The 19655-nt window shown below is 55.2% G+C and overlaps 1 protein-coding gene and 1 long non-coding RNA gene across 3 annotated transcripts in view; one reads left to right on the forward strand and one right to left on the reverse strand.

Annotated features, from left to right (window-relative positions):
- Positions 1–8612: 8612 nt before the first annotated feature.
- Positions 8613–18518, forward strand: LOC308193776. Its single transcript, XR_013949909.1, has 2 exons — positions 8613–9595; positions 11697–18518. It is a non-coding gene; the product is annotated as an uncharacterized lncRNA (long non-coding RNA).
- The window catches only part of DDRGK1 (DDRGK domain containing 1), a 38859-nt gene continuing 36498 nt past the window's right edge, over positions 17295–19655 (reverse strand). For both annotated transcript variants that reach the window (XM_080588820.1, XM_080588819.1), the window contains one exon: positions 17295–18887. In XM_080588820.1, the coding sequence (XP_080444946.1) occupies positions 18715–18887 (173 nt within the window). In that variant the 3' untranslated portion in view covers positions 17295–18714. The remainder of the gene's footprint in view (positions 18888–19655) is intronic.

Raw genomic sequence — 19655 nt, forward strand, 5'->3', positions numbered from 1 at the left:
ACGTGGGCTGGACACGGGCAAGCTGGAAAAAGGACAGCTCTGCACTGGCTTAACCTCACCCCAGACTCACCAGAGCAAGGTTGTGGAAACCCCAAGCAAGGTGGGAACCTCTGGCTCTTTGCCACAGAAAGGTTTTTGGGGGAAATAGCCGTTTTTTTTTTTAGCTATGCCCCTTTTGAAACAAGCGGGCCCTCCAGCCCCTCGCTGCCTGCTTGCCCGGGGGGGGTGACCTCAGACACAAATTGCATTAAGAAAGGACCTCGTCAGCAGGGCTGTTCTCAGGGCCAGAGTTTACAGGCAGCCCAGGCAACCGCCTTGGGCTCCTTCCAGTCCTCCAGGGACTGGAAACACTTTTTTTTTTTCAGTGGAAACACTACCCCAAGGCTCGGCTGAAGCAGGGAGCGTCCATCCCTGGTTTTGGGCCAGGTTTAGTTTAATCCCCGCTTGAATTCTGCTGCGACCAGGTGATGCTCCCAGGTTATTTGCAAATTTTAATATATCCGGGGCAAAGCAGCACACAGCGCAGGCAGGTCATGCCTACGTGGTGGCAAGCAGCTCCTCCGACATGTCTGCACAAAATTAATTGTAATTTGCTTTGTGGTGGAAGGTAGTGGGGAAGGTGAGGGATAAATCAGCAAAAGAGCCCCAGTCCCACTAAGGGTCAATCCCGCATCCTGCCCGGGTGCCCACGGTTCGAAGGAAGCGGAGAAAAAATGCGAGGAAGTTCAGGAAAATGCCTGAGAAACCTGGTTCGTGGCCAGAGATGGATGGAGCTGGGTCTGGTGTGTGCGAGAGGAGGGTGAGAGGGGAGCGGGTCACAGGCCGACTGTGCCGTGAAGATTTTTCTGGGCATTCAGAGCCGGTCAGCACAGCTGGGAAAAGGCCCGGGGAAAGGCTCTGATGGGAAGATGTCGCTGCCTGAATTCCCAAGTTCCCCCAGTTTTCAGCAGCGAGGGTGTTTCACCAGCTGGACAACTTGCGATTGGATTCTCTCCCAGTCTTTAAACCGAGCCCATCTGTGTTTTCAAGCACTAGCTTTAACCCCAGAAGTTGCGATCTGGGCAGGAAAAAAAAAAAAAGAAATTAATCTGTGAGCCCCGTTCTGACAAGGCTCAGCCCAGGCGCACGTAATGACCCCCCCCCGAAAAAATACCGAACCCGGGCACCTTTCAGCAACAAACCCCAGGGTGTTTTAGGATCTGTTTGTGCTGCGCCGAGCGCGATGTAGCAACAGCCGAAGGTCAGAGGCGCTGTATAAATAGCAAGGAGGTTTTCTTGTGACATGTCCGTCCGGAGCCATTGCTCTCGGTTGTGCCATCTGGGGCAGGGGCAGGGGATCCTCTGCGCTCCCCCTGCGAGAAGGAAAAAGAAATCCTGGACACTGCATGGAGGGTAAGGCCATGCTGTGTGTGCAAGGGAGCAGAGAGCTCCCAACTGGCTCCCAATTTCACCAGTTCTCGAGACGGATCGGATGGGATGGCCACCTTCGGAATGCAAAATGGTCTCCGACGGGGATTAAATCACCCAAAATGGAAGGGTTTCACCCATAAAAAGTGTCTCATCTTGGGGAGATGAGACCTCTTCCCTTTCACCACTTGGTAAAAGGAGCAGCACCCTGCCCACGCACGCAACCCATTTGCTGCTCCAGCTTGCCTGCCCCTCTTTGGGGAGAAAAAGGTGGGTATTTCCCCAAGTGACTGCTGTCTGGTCTGGAAGGAATTTGGTGATTTTTGGGGAAGAGCTGGAGGTGAGAGATGCCCTAGCCCCAAGGCCGGGCAATCAGGAGCTTCAGCAGCACGGGCAGCGCTAGATGTGCTCCAGGTGGATCTTGCTTCTCCCACTTCATTCCAGGCTTCCTTATTTTTAGCAGGTGATCTGGATGGGGTCATTAAATCCCGTGAAACACTAAAGCACGGAGAAGTGGCCTGGCGGAAACCCACAGGAGGGAGGAGGCAGCACAGAGGCAGTGACTGCTTCTTCCCCTCCCCGAAGGACAGCGTTATAGCCGCGGGGAGGGAAATCTTTACCCTCCTGCCATGCCTGCTGATACGGTATCGGATTGTGCGAGGGGTCACACCTATTGATCACAGCAGGCTAAAAAAGAAACAGCCCGTAAATAACTGCTGACATCCCCAGCTGCGCCAGAAACCCTGGGTGAACAAAGGGCTCTTGGGAAATCTGTCGGGATTTCTCCGTCCCTCTCCTTCGGAAAATGCTTGGGACAGCTTTGGCTCAAGCCGGGTGACGGGGGCTCACGGAAAGCTCTTGCAGATGTTTTCTTGCAGGGTCGGGTTCTCTCTCAGTCCTCGATCCCTCCTGTCCTGGCAGAGCATCTCCAGCTGCACGGGCTCGGGGCAGTCCTGCTGATGTTCCCGGCGCTGGTCCTGTGCCTGCTCTAGCTAATGCTGCAGCGGGTCTGAATCTGACCCTTGAATTCATGAAACTACGTGATTTTGGCAAAAAGGACTGTAATAAAGGCATTCCAAGAAGGCTAAAGGGATGGTTTCGGGGTTGGGTTTTCTTGATGAAGCTTAGCCCCGGATGGGGCCATCGTGGAGAAGCAAAGCATGGTCTGTGTACAGCACCTGAGCTGCATCCAGATCTCCGCCGGGATGCAGCAATGGGAAGGGGCTGCAGGAGATGCTGTGGGGCTCAGCAGTGCATTCAGAGCGTGCGGACAACAGGCAAGGGACAGACAGATGGACATCAGGATCCCGTGGGCCAGCCTCCCACCCAGCCTGGCCGCTGCTGGCCATGGCCAGGGCAGGATGGGCAGCCAGCAGCCCCCTCCTCAGAGCATTTTCTGGTGCTCCAGCAGCAGAAAACACGCGAGAGGAGGAGACGGCCAGGCACCGTGCCTCCCCCTGCCTCGTGCTCCCTCCCTCCCTCCCTCCCCCTCGTTCTTGTTTTTACACGGCGGACAGGAAAAAAGAGTTCCCCACATAATGATGATTCGGCCAGCAGGTCAAGTCAAGCATGATAGATTTCATTTTCGAGCTGGGGTCAGGCGGTAAATTGCTTTAATGCTGCTGGCACGGAGATCGCCGTGCGGAGAGCTTCTTGCAAATGAGGTCCCCCGGCATTGCCCGGCTGCTCAGACCTGCAGGGGCAATGCCTCGGGGTTTGGGGGGGCTGGGGGGGGTTGGCCACAAGCTTTGGGAGCAGCACCATGCCTGGAAGTCACGGTCTGAGGGCATTTCCGTGGATCCTGTGGGTCCCAAAAGCACCGGAGTGCAGAAACGCTAGGGTGAGGGATGCTCTGCGGTGGGTGATCCCACGTTATAAGGGGCTGGGGCAATATGCCTGCTGGAAATATGAATTATTTCTGCTGCCAAAGGCTCTGCGATGTGTTACAGGTCACGCTGGTGCCGAGCAAGCTCCAGGAGACACCCAGGCCCTGACGTGAACTCAAGAAAGAAATCCATCGCGCTGCGGAGAGAGATGGAGAGTCAGCCAGGGAGGGGAAGGTTTATTTAGAGAAACAACCGTGGGCTGCCTGCCCACACCAGGCTTTTAGCTGATGAGCTGCACGTGCCACGGTTGGGGGCGGCTGGGGGAAGGGGTCCACTGTTAGCAGCCATGCAGCATCTCCTCCGGGGCTCCAGGGGAGGGGGGGGGGCCTGATCCAGCAGGTCCCCGCTCGTAGCATCACCTCGGCCGACCTTGGCCAAAGGAGACAACGCACCCTGGAAAATGTATTCCCTGACTTGCCGCGGGCCCTTCTGCGGTGGGATTAACCAGCTGGGATGGAGGGAGGGACACCAGGAGGGACACGCTGGGGCCAGAGGGGTTCCCCACGTCGTTACCGTGATGGAAATGGGTTTTCCGTCCTCCCCCTGCGCCCGCCAGCTTGTTCCTTGTCAAGGGCACGCCGCTAACTGCCCTCCTGGCCCTGCGCAGTGCGCTCTGCAACCCCCCCGAACCACTCGCATCCCTTTAATTAAATGTCAGGAGGTTTAAGAGCCCCGCGATCAGAAGGATTCAGGGAGAGCTCCGTTAAGGTGCGAGGTGGGGAGAGGGGAAGCTACGGCAGGGAAATTCGCTGTGCCCAGCCCCGTGCAGCGCTTCCCGCCTCAGCAGGGCACGAAAACCAACAAACGCCGGGATGTTTCCCGAAAGCAGACGAAAAATCCGTGTCTGGGATCTTTCGTGGGATGAGCCCCCTAAGGTCCTTGCCCGAGCGTGACGAGCAGCGCAATTAAAAGTGATAAATGCTCACGGCCAGCCTGCTCCGGGCGGTATCACAAATCTTGCAGGGATGACACTGTGGTGGTGCCCTGACACATTTTTGCCAGCTTCTGGGGAGCCCGAAACACGAGCCAAGTTGGACGATGGAGAAATTTAATGTTCCGAACCGTCATTTCTCCTGGAAAACGCTTAGCGGGGCTTCTCAGGTGGCACTCGAGCCCTACGAAGAGGCAATTTTCTCCGCTCCCGAGGCTGCAGTTGGAGGTGACACGCTCTGTATATAGACCAACACCAAGGTGAGGTTCATCTCCGTGAGATCACAGCCATCTTCCCCATCCACCTCAGCGCCCGAATCATGTCTCAGTGATCCCAATATCAACCCGAGGATGGGGGAACTGAGACCCTATTTCTCATGGGCGGCAATGGGGACGTTCCCCGTGGCACCACAGCTGCTGGAGCTTTCCATATCCCCTCCCGTAGCTCTGCATTCGCGTTACCCTCCTGGTTTTGATGCCGGTGACACGAGTGATGCCCATCCAAGAAGGATGGATTGCTCAGGTTTTAGCAGCCGCTCGGGTAGGTGCCACAAGGACCTGGGCAGCTCACGGGGAGCCTGACCCCAGCGTGTCGATGCCAGCCCTGGGGAAAGCCATGAGCTCGCCCAGCTCACCTTGACGTGGCGCTCATCTTCACCCCCTTGGGGTGCTCAGCCTCTCAGGGCCTCGAGGAAGGTGCTCAGCACGTTTTGGCTGTCCGGGAGGCATCATAACGTGGTTCTTCTGGTGGGATCTCATTATGCTATGAGCTGAACGTCTGGATTAAAATAGATCAAATAGGCACTAAATCCTAAATAAGCCCTGGAGCTCAGTGGCAGCCATATGCTTCCTAGTGACAAGCTCGAAAAACTCTCTCCTTGCCACTAGCTGACGCCGCACGCGGCGTTTTATCCTCCTCCAAACCTTCCTGCTCTTCCTCCCAGCCTGGCCTGGGGCTCCTGGGCGGGGATGGTGAGGGGACACATCACATCTGGGCTCTGCTAACGTGAAAACGGGTGGGCACTTACACCGATACGCAACAGATTCGGTGCCGATAGTTAAAGGAATGCTACTGGTAATAATTAAAGGGAGCTGGAAAGGAGAAAGAAAGAAGCCACCATGTGGTTTCACCCTAAAAACGTTCCTCCAGACGGCAAAGGTCTAGCAGAAATGAGCGGTCGCTGTATAACCCAATACACCGACCCAAAAGGAGTGTTGGCACGGCGAGGTGTGACAATGACACCCCAGGTCCCAGCACCAGACGGGGTGACGGTGCCACCCCTAGAAATATGGGGTGCTGGGGGCTTGCCGTGGCTGCCGAGGGGAAAGGAGAGCGGTGGAGGAAGGGGTTGGTGGTAGGAAGTCTGCTTGTAACGATCCTAATTGCATTATTAATGGGAATTTGCCGTAATTGGATAATTTGAATGCTACATGCTAGCCTCGTTGCGACGAGGCTAGCAAAAATTACTTGTTTTATCTCGATGTGACTGCTAATGAGGCTAACACCGAGCTCCGTGCGTGGGATCTGCCCCTCTGCTGCTGCCCCCCTCCTGCTCTGCCCCCTGCCCTCTCCAGGACCTGGGTTTGCCCCATGACGAGATGGGCAGGGGGTGTCCTGCTGCTGTCCCCTTCCCCAGTGCTGCCCATGGGCATGGTGGCCCTGGGACAAAACCGAAGACGAGGGACACTTGTGCGGTGCTTTACAGGGGCCACATCCTGCTGGGTAGGGCGGGGGGGCTCCATTCGTGCTTGCCAAAGCCTCTCGGCAGAGGGGAAGAGGCAGTGCCCACCTTGGAGTGGCACAGCCTGGAGCTGGGCACCCAAACCTCTCCGTTTGCAGACACCTCCCCAAAATGACCCAGCTCTTTTTATTTTTAGCAGGAGGGGCTGGTCGGGCACGGGATGGGTGCACCCCTTATCCCTTTTGGGCGAGATCCCATGACTTCATGGCTGATCTTCCGATCCTTTTAGAGGGGAAACGAGGAAATGACATCCCCCAGGACGGGACCTGCTAACCCCCAGGCTTTGTTTCGGCCGCCAAAATCTTTCCTTCCCCCCCCCCCATCCTCTCCACGCCTTTCCCTTTGCTCGCCGGGAAAGGTCTGGATTTCGGGGGCGGTGGGGGAAGGGATGCTCTCCGCGCCGCCTCTCCTGCCTCCGGTCCTGTCTGCTTGTGGCCGATCCCTTCGCCGAGCAGGAATGATGCTGATGTGGAGAGACACTTGACCGTGCTGCGCGGGGAGAGGGCAGCCCCCCGCCAACGCTCCCACTCCTGCGGCCGGCGTCGTCCCCGGGGGCTGCTCCCACGGTGGGACCGTGGTGGGCACCCCGGTGTCCGTACCCAGCCCTCCGGCGTGGGGTGAGGTTGCCCTGGGGGGTCCCCGAGGTGTGGGGAGTGATGGAGGAGGTGGGTGGCAGGGTGAGGAAGGCGGCCCCGGGTGCCTGCTGGTGAAGATCGACCCTTGGATGGGGCTTGCAGGTTTGGGTGGTGGGCTGGGAGAGACGTAGCCAGCAGCTGAGGGGGAAAGGTGACCCAGCTGGCATCCCCAGCCTCTTCTTCTCCGTCCTCAGCCTCCATTTCTCCATCCCCAGCCCCCATTTCTCCATCCCCAGCCCCCATTTCTCCATCACCAGCCTCTCCGTTGCCATCCCCAGCCTCCAATTCTCCACCCCCAGCCTCTCCTTCTCCATCCCCAACCTCCCCTTCTCAATCCTGGCCTCCCCTTCTCCATCCTCAGCCTCCTTTTCTCCAACACCAGCCTCCATTTCTCCATCACCAGCCTCTATTTCTCCATCCTCAGCCACCCCTTCTCCATTCCCAGCCTCTCCTTTGTCATCCCCAGCCTCCAATTCTCCACCCCCAGCCTCTCCTTCTCCATTACAAGCCTCCATTTCTCCATCTCCAGCCCCTCCTCCATCCCCAACCTCCCTTTCTCCATCCCCAGCCTCCCTTTCTCCATCCCCAGCCTCCCCTTCTCCATCCCCAGCCTCCCCTTCTCCATCCCCAGCCTCTCCTTCTCCATCCCCATCCTCCATCTCTCCATCCCCATCCTCCATCTCTCCATCCCCATCCTCCATTTCTCCATCCGCAGCCTCCCTCTCTCCACCCCCAGCCTCCAGCTCCTCCTGCTCGCCCGGTGCCTGGGAAAGGCTCCCTGCTACCCATCCCATTCTGCTCAGCTGCCAGGGGCTCGATGGGGCTCCCTACAACCCGGCCCTACAGGACCCCGAGCTCTGTGCTGTGGGGCTCTGAACCCTCCGCTTCAAAACCTGGAGCCAGGAGGAGAAAGAGGGCAGCCTCCATATTTCCCCTCTACACCCAAATTCGGGGCATGGTCTGAAAGCAGCGGCTGCAGAAAACAGACCTGATTTCTCACCCCTTTATCGAGAAGACACGGGGCAAGGGACATGACCTAGTTTCCAACGGCAGCACTTCACATTTCCCCTGCAAGGCGAGCCAGCCCGGCTTCCTCTCCCTCCCGCTCCTCAGCCAAGCAGCCGAGGCTGGCCCGCTGCCTTCCCGGGGCTCGTGGGCATGGGATGGAGGGGAAAATGTTATGGGACAGAAGGGAAAATGTTATGGGATGGAGGGGAAAATGTTACGGCCAGCCCTGTTGGTGCCCAGATGTGCTGCCGATTCATCCGGGGAAGCATCTGTTTCCTACTCGCTGTCCCAGTTGGCTGCAGTGGGACGGAGGGATGCCGCTTGGGATAAATGTGGGGAAGGAGCACCCCGTCCCCTGTCCTGAAAGTCCTGGGGCTCCTCGTCGCAAGGTGCTGCTGACTGCAAGTGCCAAAGGTGTCAGGGGATCGTCCGGGCCAGGGCTGGATGGAAAAAAGAGGCATGAGCAGGGTTAGAGAGGGTGTAAATGGGGTTAGGGAGGATGTAAATAGGGTTAGAGGGGATGTAAATAGGGTTAGAGAGGGTGTAAATAGGGTTAGAGAGGACGTAAATGTGTGCTCTAGGGTAGGGGAGATGCGGGGGTCAGCTCGGCTGGGTTGAGGCTGGCTGCAGCAATTCGTGGCACCTACACGAGCCTCTCCCTGGGGCTTCTGAGGGCTACGTCTGGGTTTTCCCCCAGGGCATTTGGGTGGTCACATCGCCGACAAACCCCATGGGGTCACCTCGAGACCGTGCTGGGATCCCTCTGCATCCCCCGTGCGCTGGGGGAACCCCAAACAGGAGCGCTCCTGCGCAGGATACGTGAGCATGGAGGGGCCGAACCTGCCCCTGCATCTCCCCCAGCCCCTTCCCCGTGACATTTCCCCAGTGGTGCAGCTCCGCAAGCCCCCAGCTCGCCAAACGGGACCGCAGAGAGGCGCAGTAAGGGGAAAATCCTCGCATCGCGGTGTTTGAGGCCCAGAGAGGAGATCCGCCAGCCCGAGTGATCCGCCAGCCCCTACAAAGGAACAGGGGACAGCTCTCTATGGGATGCTTCATGTCCTTGTTGGCGTAATCGTGTGGATATAATTTGATTATCCCTCCCTAGGTGTTTAGCATCACAAAGGGAAAAGCTGCCTCCGAGCTGAGCCACCGCTGTGAGACTGGTCTGGGGGAAAAAGGGTCGGAAACTGGGCTGGGAAGGCTGCAGCGTGGTTTGCAGCACCAAAATATCCCGTGTCAGCACATCGCTGGGTCCCCAGCTCCTGGCTGTGCCTGTAGGAGGAAAACAGACTGCTGGCCTTTGGGGTTTTGCGTGCTGGTGTCTGTGAGGATGAGCAAGACCTCGGCCAACCCTCTGAAGAGGGCACCTGGCCAGCTGATGTGCAGCAGATCCCAAATCAGAACTGCTGCATGGGGGGGGGAAGCCATAAAAACGTTGAACCTGGGAATAGCAAGAGGGGAAAAAAAAATCCTTTGTGCGTTGGAACTGGTGGGAGGGCTTGTGGGGTGGGATGGTGGGCGTGGGGATGGGGTGGTGGGCGTGGGGATGGGGTGATGGGCATGGAGATGGGATGCTCGGTGTGGAAATGGGGTTTATGGGCATGGAGATGGGGTTATGGGCATGGAGATGGGGTGCTGGCTGTGGAAATGGGGTGCCGGATCATCCATGTCCTCCCAGGCTGCCGTGGGGAGGAGGAGGCTTCTTGCAAGGGAGCGAAGGAGACGGCTCGGCGAGGCACTCAGGACTGCTGGGCTAAGCTGGGGGTTTAGCGCGGGGATAAGCAGCTTTAGGAGCAGCGAACGGGGGAATCACACTCGCAAAAGTCAGCAAGGGAAACCAAACAGTGTCACCGGTTACGTAAGGGATCAGCAAGTCGGTGGCGTTTCAGGCGGCCGCCGCGTGCGCTGCCCCAGGGTAACGCACGAGCGGCTTTTGGCTCACCCTCATCAGGTCTCGTTAAGGAGCTGGAGGAAGATGAAGGGGACGGTAAGGAAGGTTCGAAGATATGTGACGGGTCCTGCTGGAGGAGGACGGAGCGGGGTCTGAATGGGGCTGTAAAATTAGGGGTGGGTAAGGGAGAGCTCTTCGGTGGCCCCTCCATCCATATACCCAGAGCCACTGAGCAGGGCAGGGGCAGGGAGAAAAGGAAGCTGCTCCTCATCACATCCACAGTTAAACTAGGGAATCGTTGCTGCAGGGCATTGCAAATAGTTTACACGGATCCCAAAACTTCAGGAGGACACGGCTGCTCTCAGAGGTGCTGTGCTGGAAGGACCGTTAGCTCGTGGTCCCTACATGGGTGGTCTTGTAGGATGAACAGGCCACGAGGCTGCCCTAATTTGTCCACTCTGGCGCTGTAGGACACACCGCCTCACCTAGCTAGCTGCTGTATTTTGATGTGAAGCCTTTCTGGATAAAGTTCCCCCAGGACATTCCCCACTCTGGTGCCCAGAAGTGAGGACCCCCTGGTGGCTCCCCACCTGCTCCTCCCGGGCGAGAGCCCCTGGATCTGCAGCAGGAGGGGGCATTCAGTCCTGCCCAGGACAGGACAGGCTCAGGAACATCCCAGAGACCATCGGCAGGGCTCGGGGCAGCACCAGCGCCGGTTTCTGCAGGGCTGGAGCCTGGAGCCAGGCAGCAGGACAGCCTGAGGCAAGCCGTCAGCAAAGTTCACCGGCAGCAGCCAGAACAGCGTGTGCTGCAGCCCGTCTCGCCGAGATCCACTCCAAGACACCCCGGGCCTGCCCTCTGTGCTTACCGCTTTTTTTTTTTTTTTTCTTTTTTTCCTGCTTCTATTGAAAAGATTAATTTCCCCATCTGGAAAGTTTGTGCAAGCGTCAGCCGCGGCTGTTGCATCACGGCGCTGTTTGGTTTGGCCAGCAAGCCCAGGAGCAACACGCATCCGGATTTAATCGGGATCGCTTCCCTGGCGGCGACACCCATAAATAGGAGAGGGGTAGGGAGATCGGCATGGAAATCCAGGGCCGCTGGAGCCCGAAGCACCTCTGACCCCCTCGTGCTGGGCATACCCCTGGGCTGCGAGCCCTCCCTCTCGTTAAAGCGGTTAATTATAAAGAGAGGCGATGAAAAAGAGCTGAGAGATGGGGGTTTTATTGCCTTCTAGGTCTGGGGGTCTTGCTTCCTACAAGGAAGCCGCAGATCCCACGTCTGCAGGAGGGCTGGCACATAGCGGGGGGGGATTCGTGGCCACGCGTGGTCACTGCAGAGCCCTGGGGGTAGAAAACCAGTGCGGTGCGTTGGTTGAACCCCTGATAGGACAATTTATCCCTTAATTCCCCCTTTGGTGTGTGCTGGAAAATCTGCAAGAACGGCTTTGGTGGCAAGCGAGGGGGGGTTCTCCACAAGAAGAAAAATAACTCTTCGTGAGGAGGCGCCTGCTTGTTGCCTAAAGTTTCTGCTTTTCATTAAAGCAGAGCCCAAAATATATATATATATATTCTTTTAGATGAGGTTATGAAGAAAGCTTTCCACTTCCCCAGCTTCTCCTCCTGCTGCTGCTGGAGGTGAGGACACGTCGCCCCCCAGTACCTGCTGTGGGGGCTCAGCTGGCACCCCCCGGCCATGTCCAAGGAAGAGGCCCTTGAGGTCATCCCTCAAGGGAAAAAGCAGGTCCTCATCAAATCCTATAAAAGCTGAGGAAAAGCCCCCAAAATGACAGCGCTGGGTGCAGCCATCAGCAGGGGGCTGAGCAGGGCTGGGTGTTGTCTCCTGGGGGCGTTGGGCCTGGGGAAGAGAAGGCCCCGGGGAGGCCTCACAGCGGCCTGACAGGGTCTGAAGGGGGCTGCAGGAGAGCTGGGGAGGGACTCTGGGTAGTGATAGGACAAGGGGAATGCTTTTAAACTGAAAAAGGGCAGTTTTAGGTTAGACATTAGGGAGAAATTTGTCACTGTGGGCGGTGAGGCCCTGCCCAGGCCGCCCCGAGGAGCTGTGGCTGCCCCATCCCTGGCAGTGCCCAAGGCCAGGCTGGATGGGGCTGGGGGCAGCCTGGGCTGGGGGCAGGGAGTGGAATTAGGGGGGTTTTAGGGTCCCTTCCAACCCAAACCCCTCTGTGATTTTGTGATTTCAGCACGGGGAAGCCAGCAGGCCCAGAGCCAGGGTGGCACCGTGGGACGTGAGCCCTCTGCAGCACCACATCCCGGCATGGCCGCGCCATGGGGGTCTCATGGGGGTGGCCCCTCGCTGTCCTCCAGCAGGCCCCTCGGCCTCGCCTCCCCTGCTGTGGGCATTTCAGAACGAGCTTTCCCAGAAAAGCAATTTAGATTGAAAGCCACAATTGTTGTCCTAAAAGAAACGTGAGGCTATGAGGCTTTGCCCGACAGCATCACCCAGTTCAAGACCTAAAGTTCAAAATGAAGTTTTGAAGTTTAAATGAAGTTTTAAAGTTTTTAAACCTAAAGTTTAAAATGAAACAAACAACCAAACCAAACAAACAAAAAAACAAAGCAAAACAAAACAAAAAAGATATTTTGGGGGTAAAGGGATGGATAATCTCTTTATTATCCATCCATTTTCTTTATTTTGTTATTATCTATTATCTGAAGGCACAGCCTTTGCTCCAAAAGGGCCTGCTTTCTTCTAACCTCTCCCTCCAACCCATTCGGCCTCCCTTGTGATCTCTTCTTTCTGTCGTGTCTGAGGTCGGTGTCTGGGCTTGGGAAGAAGGTTTGAGGAGCACAGGGAGGTGGTGAAGCCCTCTTCCTGGGGTCTGCCAGGGATGGAGCCCATGGTCCTTGCTGGAAGATGATCCCTGGCTCTGGGCTTTCAGGAACAGGCCCTTGTTGTGGGGAGCAGCTGGGCTGACCGGCAGCTTGCTCACGCAGTTCATGGTAGTTTACAAACTAAGCTCAGCCCCCAAGTCATTCCTTACGCTGCTTTGGACAGCAGCATGGAATATTACTTTTCCTTGCATAAGCAACCTTCTAGCCCAGGACATCAAATACTGCCGGTGCTTTCTGTTCACTTTGTGTTCCAGCTTTGTACTTAGCCCAAATGTCTTGGTTTGCTGGAGAGTAGCGGTTCCCTGGGGTGGCTGCATGTGTGAATGAGCTCAGCGTGAGTCCCTTCTGCCAGTCACACAAATAATAAAATTGGGGAAAATGAGGGAGGGGAAAAAAACAAAGCCATGCAGCACCTCTGGGGAAGGGGCGAACGGGCCAGGAGATCTGGGGGGAGGCCAAGTGCCCGTTGTGCCACGAGGACTCGGAGGTGAGACATTCCCCAGGGGCAGTACAGAGCCGTGAAGACTTCAGGCTTCAGATCCTGGCTCCTCCATCCCGAAGGCAGAGGCTGGCTCGGTGTTTTGCACAGGGGCAGTGCCCTGGTCTGCCCCATGGGTCTTGGCTGAATGTGGCTCTCATCCATGGTTCTTCCCTGCTCGCCTCGCCTGGGTCCTGTGGAGCTGGGCCCCAGCTGGTGACGTCCCTGTCCCACCAGGTCCCTGCCCCACCAGCTGTGCCATCGCACTCAGCTCCTGGCTCTCCGTCCCTTAGGGACACGTCCCACCACCCTGGCTGCTGCTAAAACCTGCAGCCCCTCAGGTTATAATTACTGAGTGAAATAAGGGGGGGATCTGCCCCATGCTTGAGCAGGAGGCTTCCAAAAAAAAAAGGCAGTTGTAATCCCTCCAGTGAAGGAACCTGAAGCTGTCACAGGAGCCATCTGACAGATATCCGAAGGTCCTCGTGGCCCACGGTGTGGTTTTTCTTTTTCTGCAGAGCCGTACCCGCTGTGTCAGTTCCTAGCTGGGACTGGAAACCACAGCAATTCGTCGGCCAGGGCCAGGGCTAGCTCAGCACGAGCGAAACGCCTGCCTGTGCTGCATCGGGCCCTGGGGGGTGACGCCAGCACGCTCAGCACCTCCCGCCGGAGCTGCGGTCCCAGAGGGAAAGATCCAGCAGATGGACAGACCTGGGGCAGGCCCAGCTTCGCCCCTGCTCTCCACCAGGAGAAGGATGCACCAGCTGCAAACACCACCAAGGAGAGCAGTTTGTAGATGTGGGCTTACCCCCACCACCCAGAGGACTTTTTTCTGGAAAAAAAACGTATTTTTTGGAAAAAAAAAATATTTGAAAAGGACTTTTGAGCACAGGCAGGGGTCCTGACAGGGCCACAGACTGCTGTGTCTTGTCTGCAGACCGCGATTTGCTCTCACGTTTGGGAGGAAGGTGAGGTGAGCCACGAGCCCCCCGGTGCCCGTCCCGACCCCTCTGGGGACACACGGGGCTGCCAACGGCCAAGGTCAGGGCAGCGTTAAACGCCTTTAAGCAGGGGGACGTGGTGCACCAGGCCGTGCTGGGTCACCATCACTGCCAAAAAAGGTCCCCAGGAGGTGGGGGTGTCCCCTCGGGGTGTCCTCCGCCCCCTTTCTGGGCTGATTTTGCACCGAAGCAGATGAGAAAGGCTTGGATCATCCTCGCTGCCGGCTCGGCGTCAGCAAAGGCAGCAGCTCCTCCTGCAGTCGCTTCTGCAGCGCTCACCCCATGCCCGCAGCCTTCCTCCCACCTCCACCCCAGGCTGAGGGAAAGCCACGGGGAATTGCCGGGCTGCACACCCCGGGGCTGCAGATTTTTAGGGAGAAAGCAGCTCAGCCGGGCAGGTTGCTGCGCTGCAGGTGCCCCAAGGTTGGGTTGTGGCTGTCCGAGTCCTGCTGTGTCCGTCCTCTGCTCACACAGGCGGTGGCCGTGCCTCTGGCTGCCACCACCGCATCGCCCCTTTGTCCCAGAATGTCCCTAAATTCACCCAGTCCCGCATGAGCCCTGGCACCAGCATCACGGACGGGTTGTCCCCCCAATTTCCCCAAATACCAGCTGTCTGGGAGCACAATGTGTGGGGTGTCTGCAGCCCAGGAGAAGGGGGTGAGCTCCACCATCCTAGACTGTCCATTTCTGAACACTGAAATGGCTGATTCCGGGATTTTTTGAATCCCGAAACCCTGATTTCAGCCATCTCTGAAGGCTGAAATCCTTCGGATCCAAGGGAAGGACTTGCACTGGCAGAGGAGAAAAGAAAGAGAAACAGGCAGCGGAACAACCAGGAGGCACTGCAAACCGGGACGGCACCAAAAGGTCCCAGGAGAGCTGCTGTTCGCTCCTGGGGCCTCTGTCCCACCCCAAATGCTGCCCAGAGCTTCGCAAGGAGCTGCCCCGCTTCGGGATTCGCAGGTGCTGTGGCACTGTCCTGCCTCCAGCGCCCTCCGCGAGCACCACGCTCCAAATGTCTCGGATTTTTGAGCCCCAGGTGCCCCATGATGAGCCCTGATCCACGTCTTTCTTTAGGGACAGGCTCAGCCCGTGCCCCACAGAGGATCTCAGCCCTCCTGAGATCTTTCTCCTGCTGTGTCAGTGCTCCGGCCGCTCACGGGACCAATGCGTGCATCACGATTTGACTCTCGGACCTCGCCAGCTGGCTTCCCAGCACTGATCCGACCCCGAAACACTCCTCCGTGGAGCTCCTCTTCCCAGGGGCTGCTTTCCTCGCAGCCTCCCCTCTTGCTGGCAGTGGATTTGGGTGGATTTGGAGCCGTCAGCAGAAGCGTGCTGGTCCTGGTGGCGTGTGCAAGATCGGCACCGAGAACATCAAACGGCGGCGAGGCGCTTTTGGGAGGAGATAAGCTGCAGCGGGAGGCTTATCTAGCATCAGACAGGGGAAGAGCAGATCTCTGACTCGAAAGGGGAATTAACTGGGTTACCGGCGGACAAATAAATCTGGAGCTGCTCCTCTGTCTCACCACCAAACCTGCCTGGGAGCAAGGAGCCTTCTGAAGGGCAGAGGAGGCAAAAACGCGTCTGGATTTGGGTTGGGCACGGGCTGTGATGTACCCGTGGAGATCAGTAAATGCTCCTTTCTCTTTAGGGCAGGAAAAGGAATTTTTTTTCCCCCCATTTTAATCAGAGAAGATGAAAAGAATGAAGTCGCAAACCTTACAGTGCTTCAGGCACCAAACGTCCCTGGGTATCAGCTCTTTGGTCTGCCTGGGGGGATCCCTGTAATCAAGCCCCTGGGTAGCACCGATGCTCCGAACTCACTTCTGGGGTTAGAAAACATAAATCTGAGTGCCCAGAACGTGGCTGTTTCTGTGCAGAAGGGAAAATTACAGCTCTGTGATTCGTTACTGTCTTGTGATATTTAGCGCTTTCCTAAAAGGATCAGCACAAAACAGCAATTTAGGGAAATACACAAAAAGCCTCCCAGAACCTGTCCCCGGTATCTGTAGTCACAGGGAACAGCTGGGAGCCACGAGGCTGGCGGGCTCTCAAACTCGCCCCATGAACAAATAACCTGGAAGTCGTGGCATTTGGTGCTTTTAAATGTTTACGATAGGAAAATGCTTCACGTTTTGCTGCGTTCTGGGCAGTTGCTCTGTTATTTCACCGGGATGCACGAAAAAGAAGCCAGAGTTTTCCTTGGTTAGAGCTCGCCTTGTGTGAAACAAAGACAAGAATTTAATTTTTTTTGGCCTTTGCCTGCAGGTGGAACGGCAAAATTAGGACAAGCTCGCTCAAATGAGCCACTCATTATTATTATTCTTTCCATGTACAAGCAGAGTACCTTGGAGCCCTTGCGCTAGTTCAGGGAGGAAGAACACGGAGATGAATGCTGCATAATGCACGGGCAAAAATTAGGAGAAAATAGGGATCTGAGACCCTTCAGTACCTGCTCCCATTTTTCAAAGGGTGGACACTTCGAGAGGGCAGAAACCAGAGCGTTTGAAGTTTTACAAGCAGAAGACCCCAAATCTAAAGGAGTCGGTAGCACACGTTTTATTTTTGCTGTGATTTCCCTCAATTACAGTATTTTGCTGCTGTGCCAGACACGACGGAAGGGGTCATGCTGATACAGATGAGTTTGGTGGCCGGCTTCTGTGCTTGACCCCGTAAAATTTTCCACAAGCGCGTGAGCGGGATCAGCGTCCTGCCAGGATCAGGCAGCGGTCAGGATGAGTCCCTCTCGGGTTCTCCTGCAGCGGCAGCTCCCTGCAAGAGGGGGTCGGGGCTGGTTCTGAGCGCCAAGGCCACCTCCTGCCATGGCCACGACTCCGGGGGTCTCCTCCAAGCTGGTGCCTGCAGGGATAAACGCCTTCCCTTTCAGGGGGTACCTCTCATCATGGGAGATATGATAAGAACCAAAAGAACGGGCTTGGTTTTGCTACCTTCCTTACCTCAAATGCTTCACTTAGTATGGAAGCAATCCTTCAGAGCTCCAAATAGCTTAGGCAGTGGGCACTTCTGAGGTGCCTGCTATCAGACCACGAGCCTGGCTCACAGCACTTGGCTATCTTGTTGTTCATTTACCTGCTTTTAATCAGTCCTTCAGACCCGTCAATGAATCACAAGCAACCCTTTTGGCTGTGGCAGAGCTCTGTAAGACCCCAGCCCTGAAATAGTTTGGATTATTTTTGCGTCAGAAGCTGCAGCTCTTGTCCCAGCTAAGACACAGAGGCGTGTAAACGGAGCCTGCGCGCTGCTCTCGGCAGGCAGCTGTCCTAGCACAGCAGAGGGAGTTTGCAGTGCCCGGTGAACACGGTGTTACTTGTTACACTCGCACAAACCGAGTGCCCTCTGGAAATCCCAGGGATTGAATGGAATACCTCTAGCCCTCCGCTGGCGCACACAAGTCTGTTGGCTGGCTCCTTTATCATGTTAAAAACAAGACAACTTCTCATCTCTGCAACTCTTTCAATAGCATTTATTTTACTACAAGAAAAGTTTAGGACAGAACAAAAAAAAATCACGGCAAAATCAAATTTTTGGTTAATTAAGAGGCTTTACAAGCCTGCAATCAAGTAATCTCTCTGCTGGTGACTGTTGCACAACACGGTAATGACACCGATCTCTCGCATCAACGCGTGGAGCTGCGCTGTGACCGAGCTCTCCTGCACAGCATCACATCGAGCAGCAGTGCAGAGATTAAACAGGAAATGTGCTTCCTTCCATTGTTCTATTGCTATCTCATCTCACTGATAACATAGCTTTTAGTCTACTTAATTCACCTCTAAGTTTGGCAGTGACAAAGCCAGCTCCCCTGTCCTCCCCAATTACCGCATATCCACACAGATTCCATTGAATACAGAAAAGAGAATTAGCAAAGCATCAATTAGGCTATTAAAAATAAATATTCTTATGCAAGAAACATACTGACATCTACAATTAAGATATTAATAATCGTTTACTTGTAACGTTAATTGCGTGACTCATCCTGCCTGAATTTTTATACATCCAAAACACAAAGGCCACGGAGCGGGGGTGTCTGAGGCCTTCAGACACACTGAGCTGGCTCTTACTCTGAAGGATGAATCATCGGAACCTGGTTGGTATCAGTAGAACTGTCCTGCACAATAAACGAGGCGAGTTAGCCTTTCCCTGGAGGTGTCTCTGTCTCTTGGCTACGGAAAAATAACACAGCTTGGCTGCAAGTAAACTTTTGACATCATGTAAACCAAACAAAACATTTACATAGCAGACTTTCTGAAATAACCTCCAGAAGTTTTAAGAACAAAGCACTGCAGAAGGTTTTCGCATTTCAGTAAGAACAGAGACACGTGTGGGATTTTCTTTTTACTATATCCTTCCAACGTTGATGCAGAAGACAAAACCCACAAGACAAAATCCACAAGCCTCATCCCCACAGACCTACTGTTCCAGGCTGCGTTTGTCATCGCTGCAGTTATACAGCTCTGTGAGAGTAAAGCAAGCCTGCAGAATCCAGAATGCAATTGGAGCCAAATATATCATCAAATATATTTAAAATATATCTGAGACATCAGAATTTGGAAACAACAAGAAGTATGGGTACAGTCACATCACAGTGACTGCCAATATAAAGAAGGCAGGTACCAATTACTGATATCCCTGAGGTACACGAGTGTTTAAGCCCCAAGTTCTTTGCTAGCTTCCGCTGTACAAATTTTATATGAGATCTAAAGAATCAAAAGCAAAATCTCCAATCAAGTCTTGCAGCTAATCTTTAAATAAAGCGTCCTGCCTCCAAACACTGCAGAGGGACTAGAGGGGTTCTTGCTTGCTTTTATTTATGTGGCTTATTCGTTAAAAGGTTAAACTCCCTCCGTATTTTCTCATGTCACGATTTCATGCCACAGTTGGAGCAACAGCTTGGCTGTCAGGCTGGAGGTTGATCAGGGAATTGCTTGCTTGGACCAGCTCGGCGATGGAGACTCGCCCCCTCTGTTTGATATACTGAGCCACAGCAGCCATCTCCTCTGGCGTGATGTAGATGAACTTTCCTCTGTCATCAATCACACCTACAGGGGAAAGAAAGGACCTTGAAGTCAGCACTTTGGCTCCTCTCACTTCCCGACAGACATCAGTTACTTCTTTTTTGGAAGGGACGTTTGAAGTGCTGAGGCTGCATTTCATATCTAGGGCAGGCAGAACAGCATGCTAGCAGTCAGGCTTTTATTTCCTTCTCTATTGTTGGGCTTCTGAATGGGGCTTTGACAATACCTGAGTGCCTGGGTAAGAGTAATTTGGTTCAGCAAGTGATGCATTTTTTTTCCACTGTGCGTAGCTAGCTGGGAGTATCGCAGCAGCTACTTCAGGTACGTTGCATTGGTGCTGACATTCCAGGCACAGGCAGCTTAAGGAAAAAAGCAAAGCAGGAGAGCCCAGGAGGAGATTCAGAGCCCATCCAGAGCCCAGCTCAGCCGTTCCACCGTACCCTCTGAAAGCTCAGTTTCTGTATTTTGGTTGCTCCATCAGGAGTGAGAAGAGACCTCTCTGTTCTTAACGCATTATGGGATCGAATGTAAGGCAGGGAGACTTAATGGCAGGCCTTTTAGGCCACAGTCATACCCAGCACAGCATACATCCTTATGTTTTGATTCACATCACTTCTAGGTCATTCAAATGGGTTTCCACAAGCACCCACTGAGATATTGTGGTCAAGGCTGGGAAACAACCATCAGGTAAGTGTTTGCATTGGCACCTTAACTACTTCATCCTCAGAAAGAAAAAGACCGACCGGCGATAAGAGTCTTCTTCAGACGGGGAGCTGCCCACGTGCTCAGTCC

Source organism: Anser brachyrhynchus (assembly GCF_964034855.1).
Source record: "Anser brachyrhynchus genome assembly, chromosome: 4".
NCBI classification, from domain to species: domain Eukaryota; kingdom Metazoa; phylum Chordata; class Aves; order Anseriformes; family Anatidae; genus Anser; species Anser brachyrhynchus.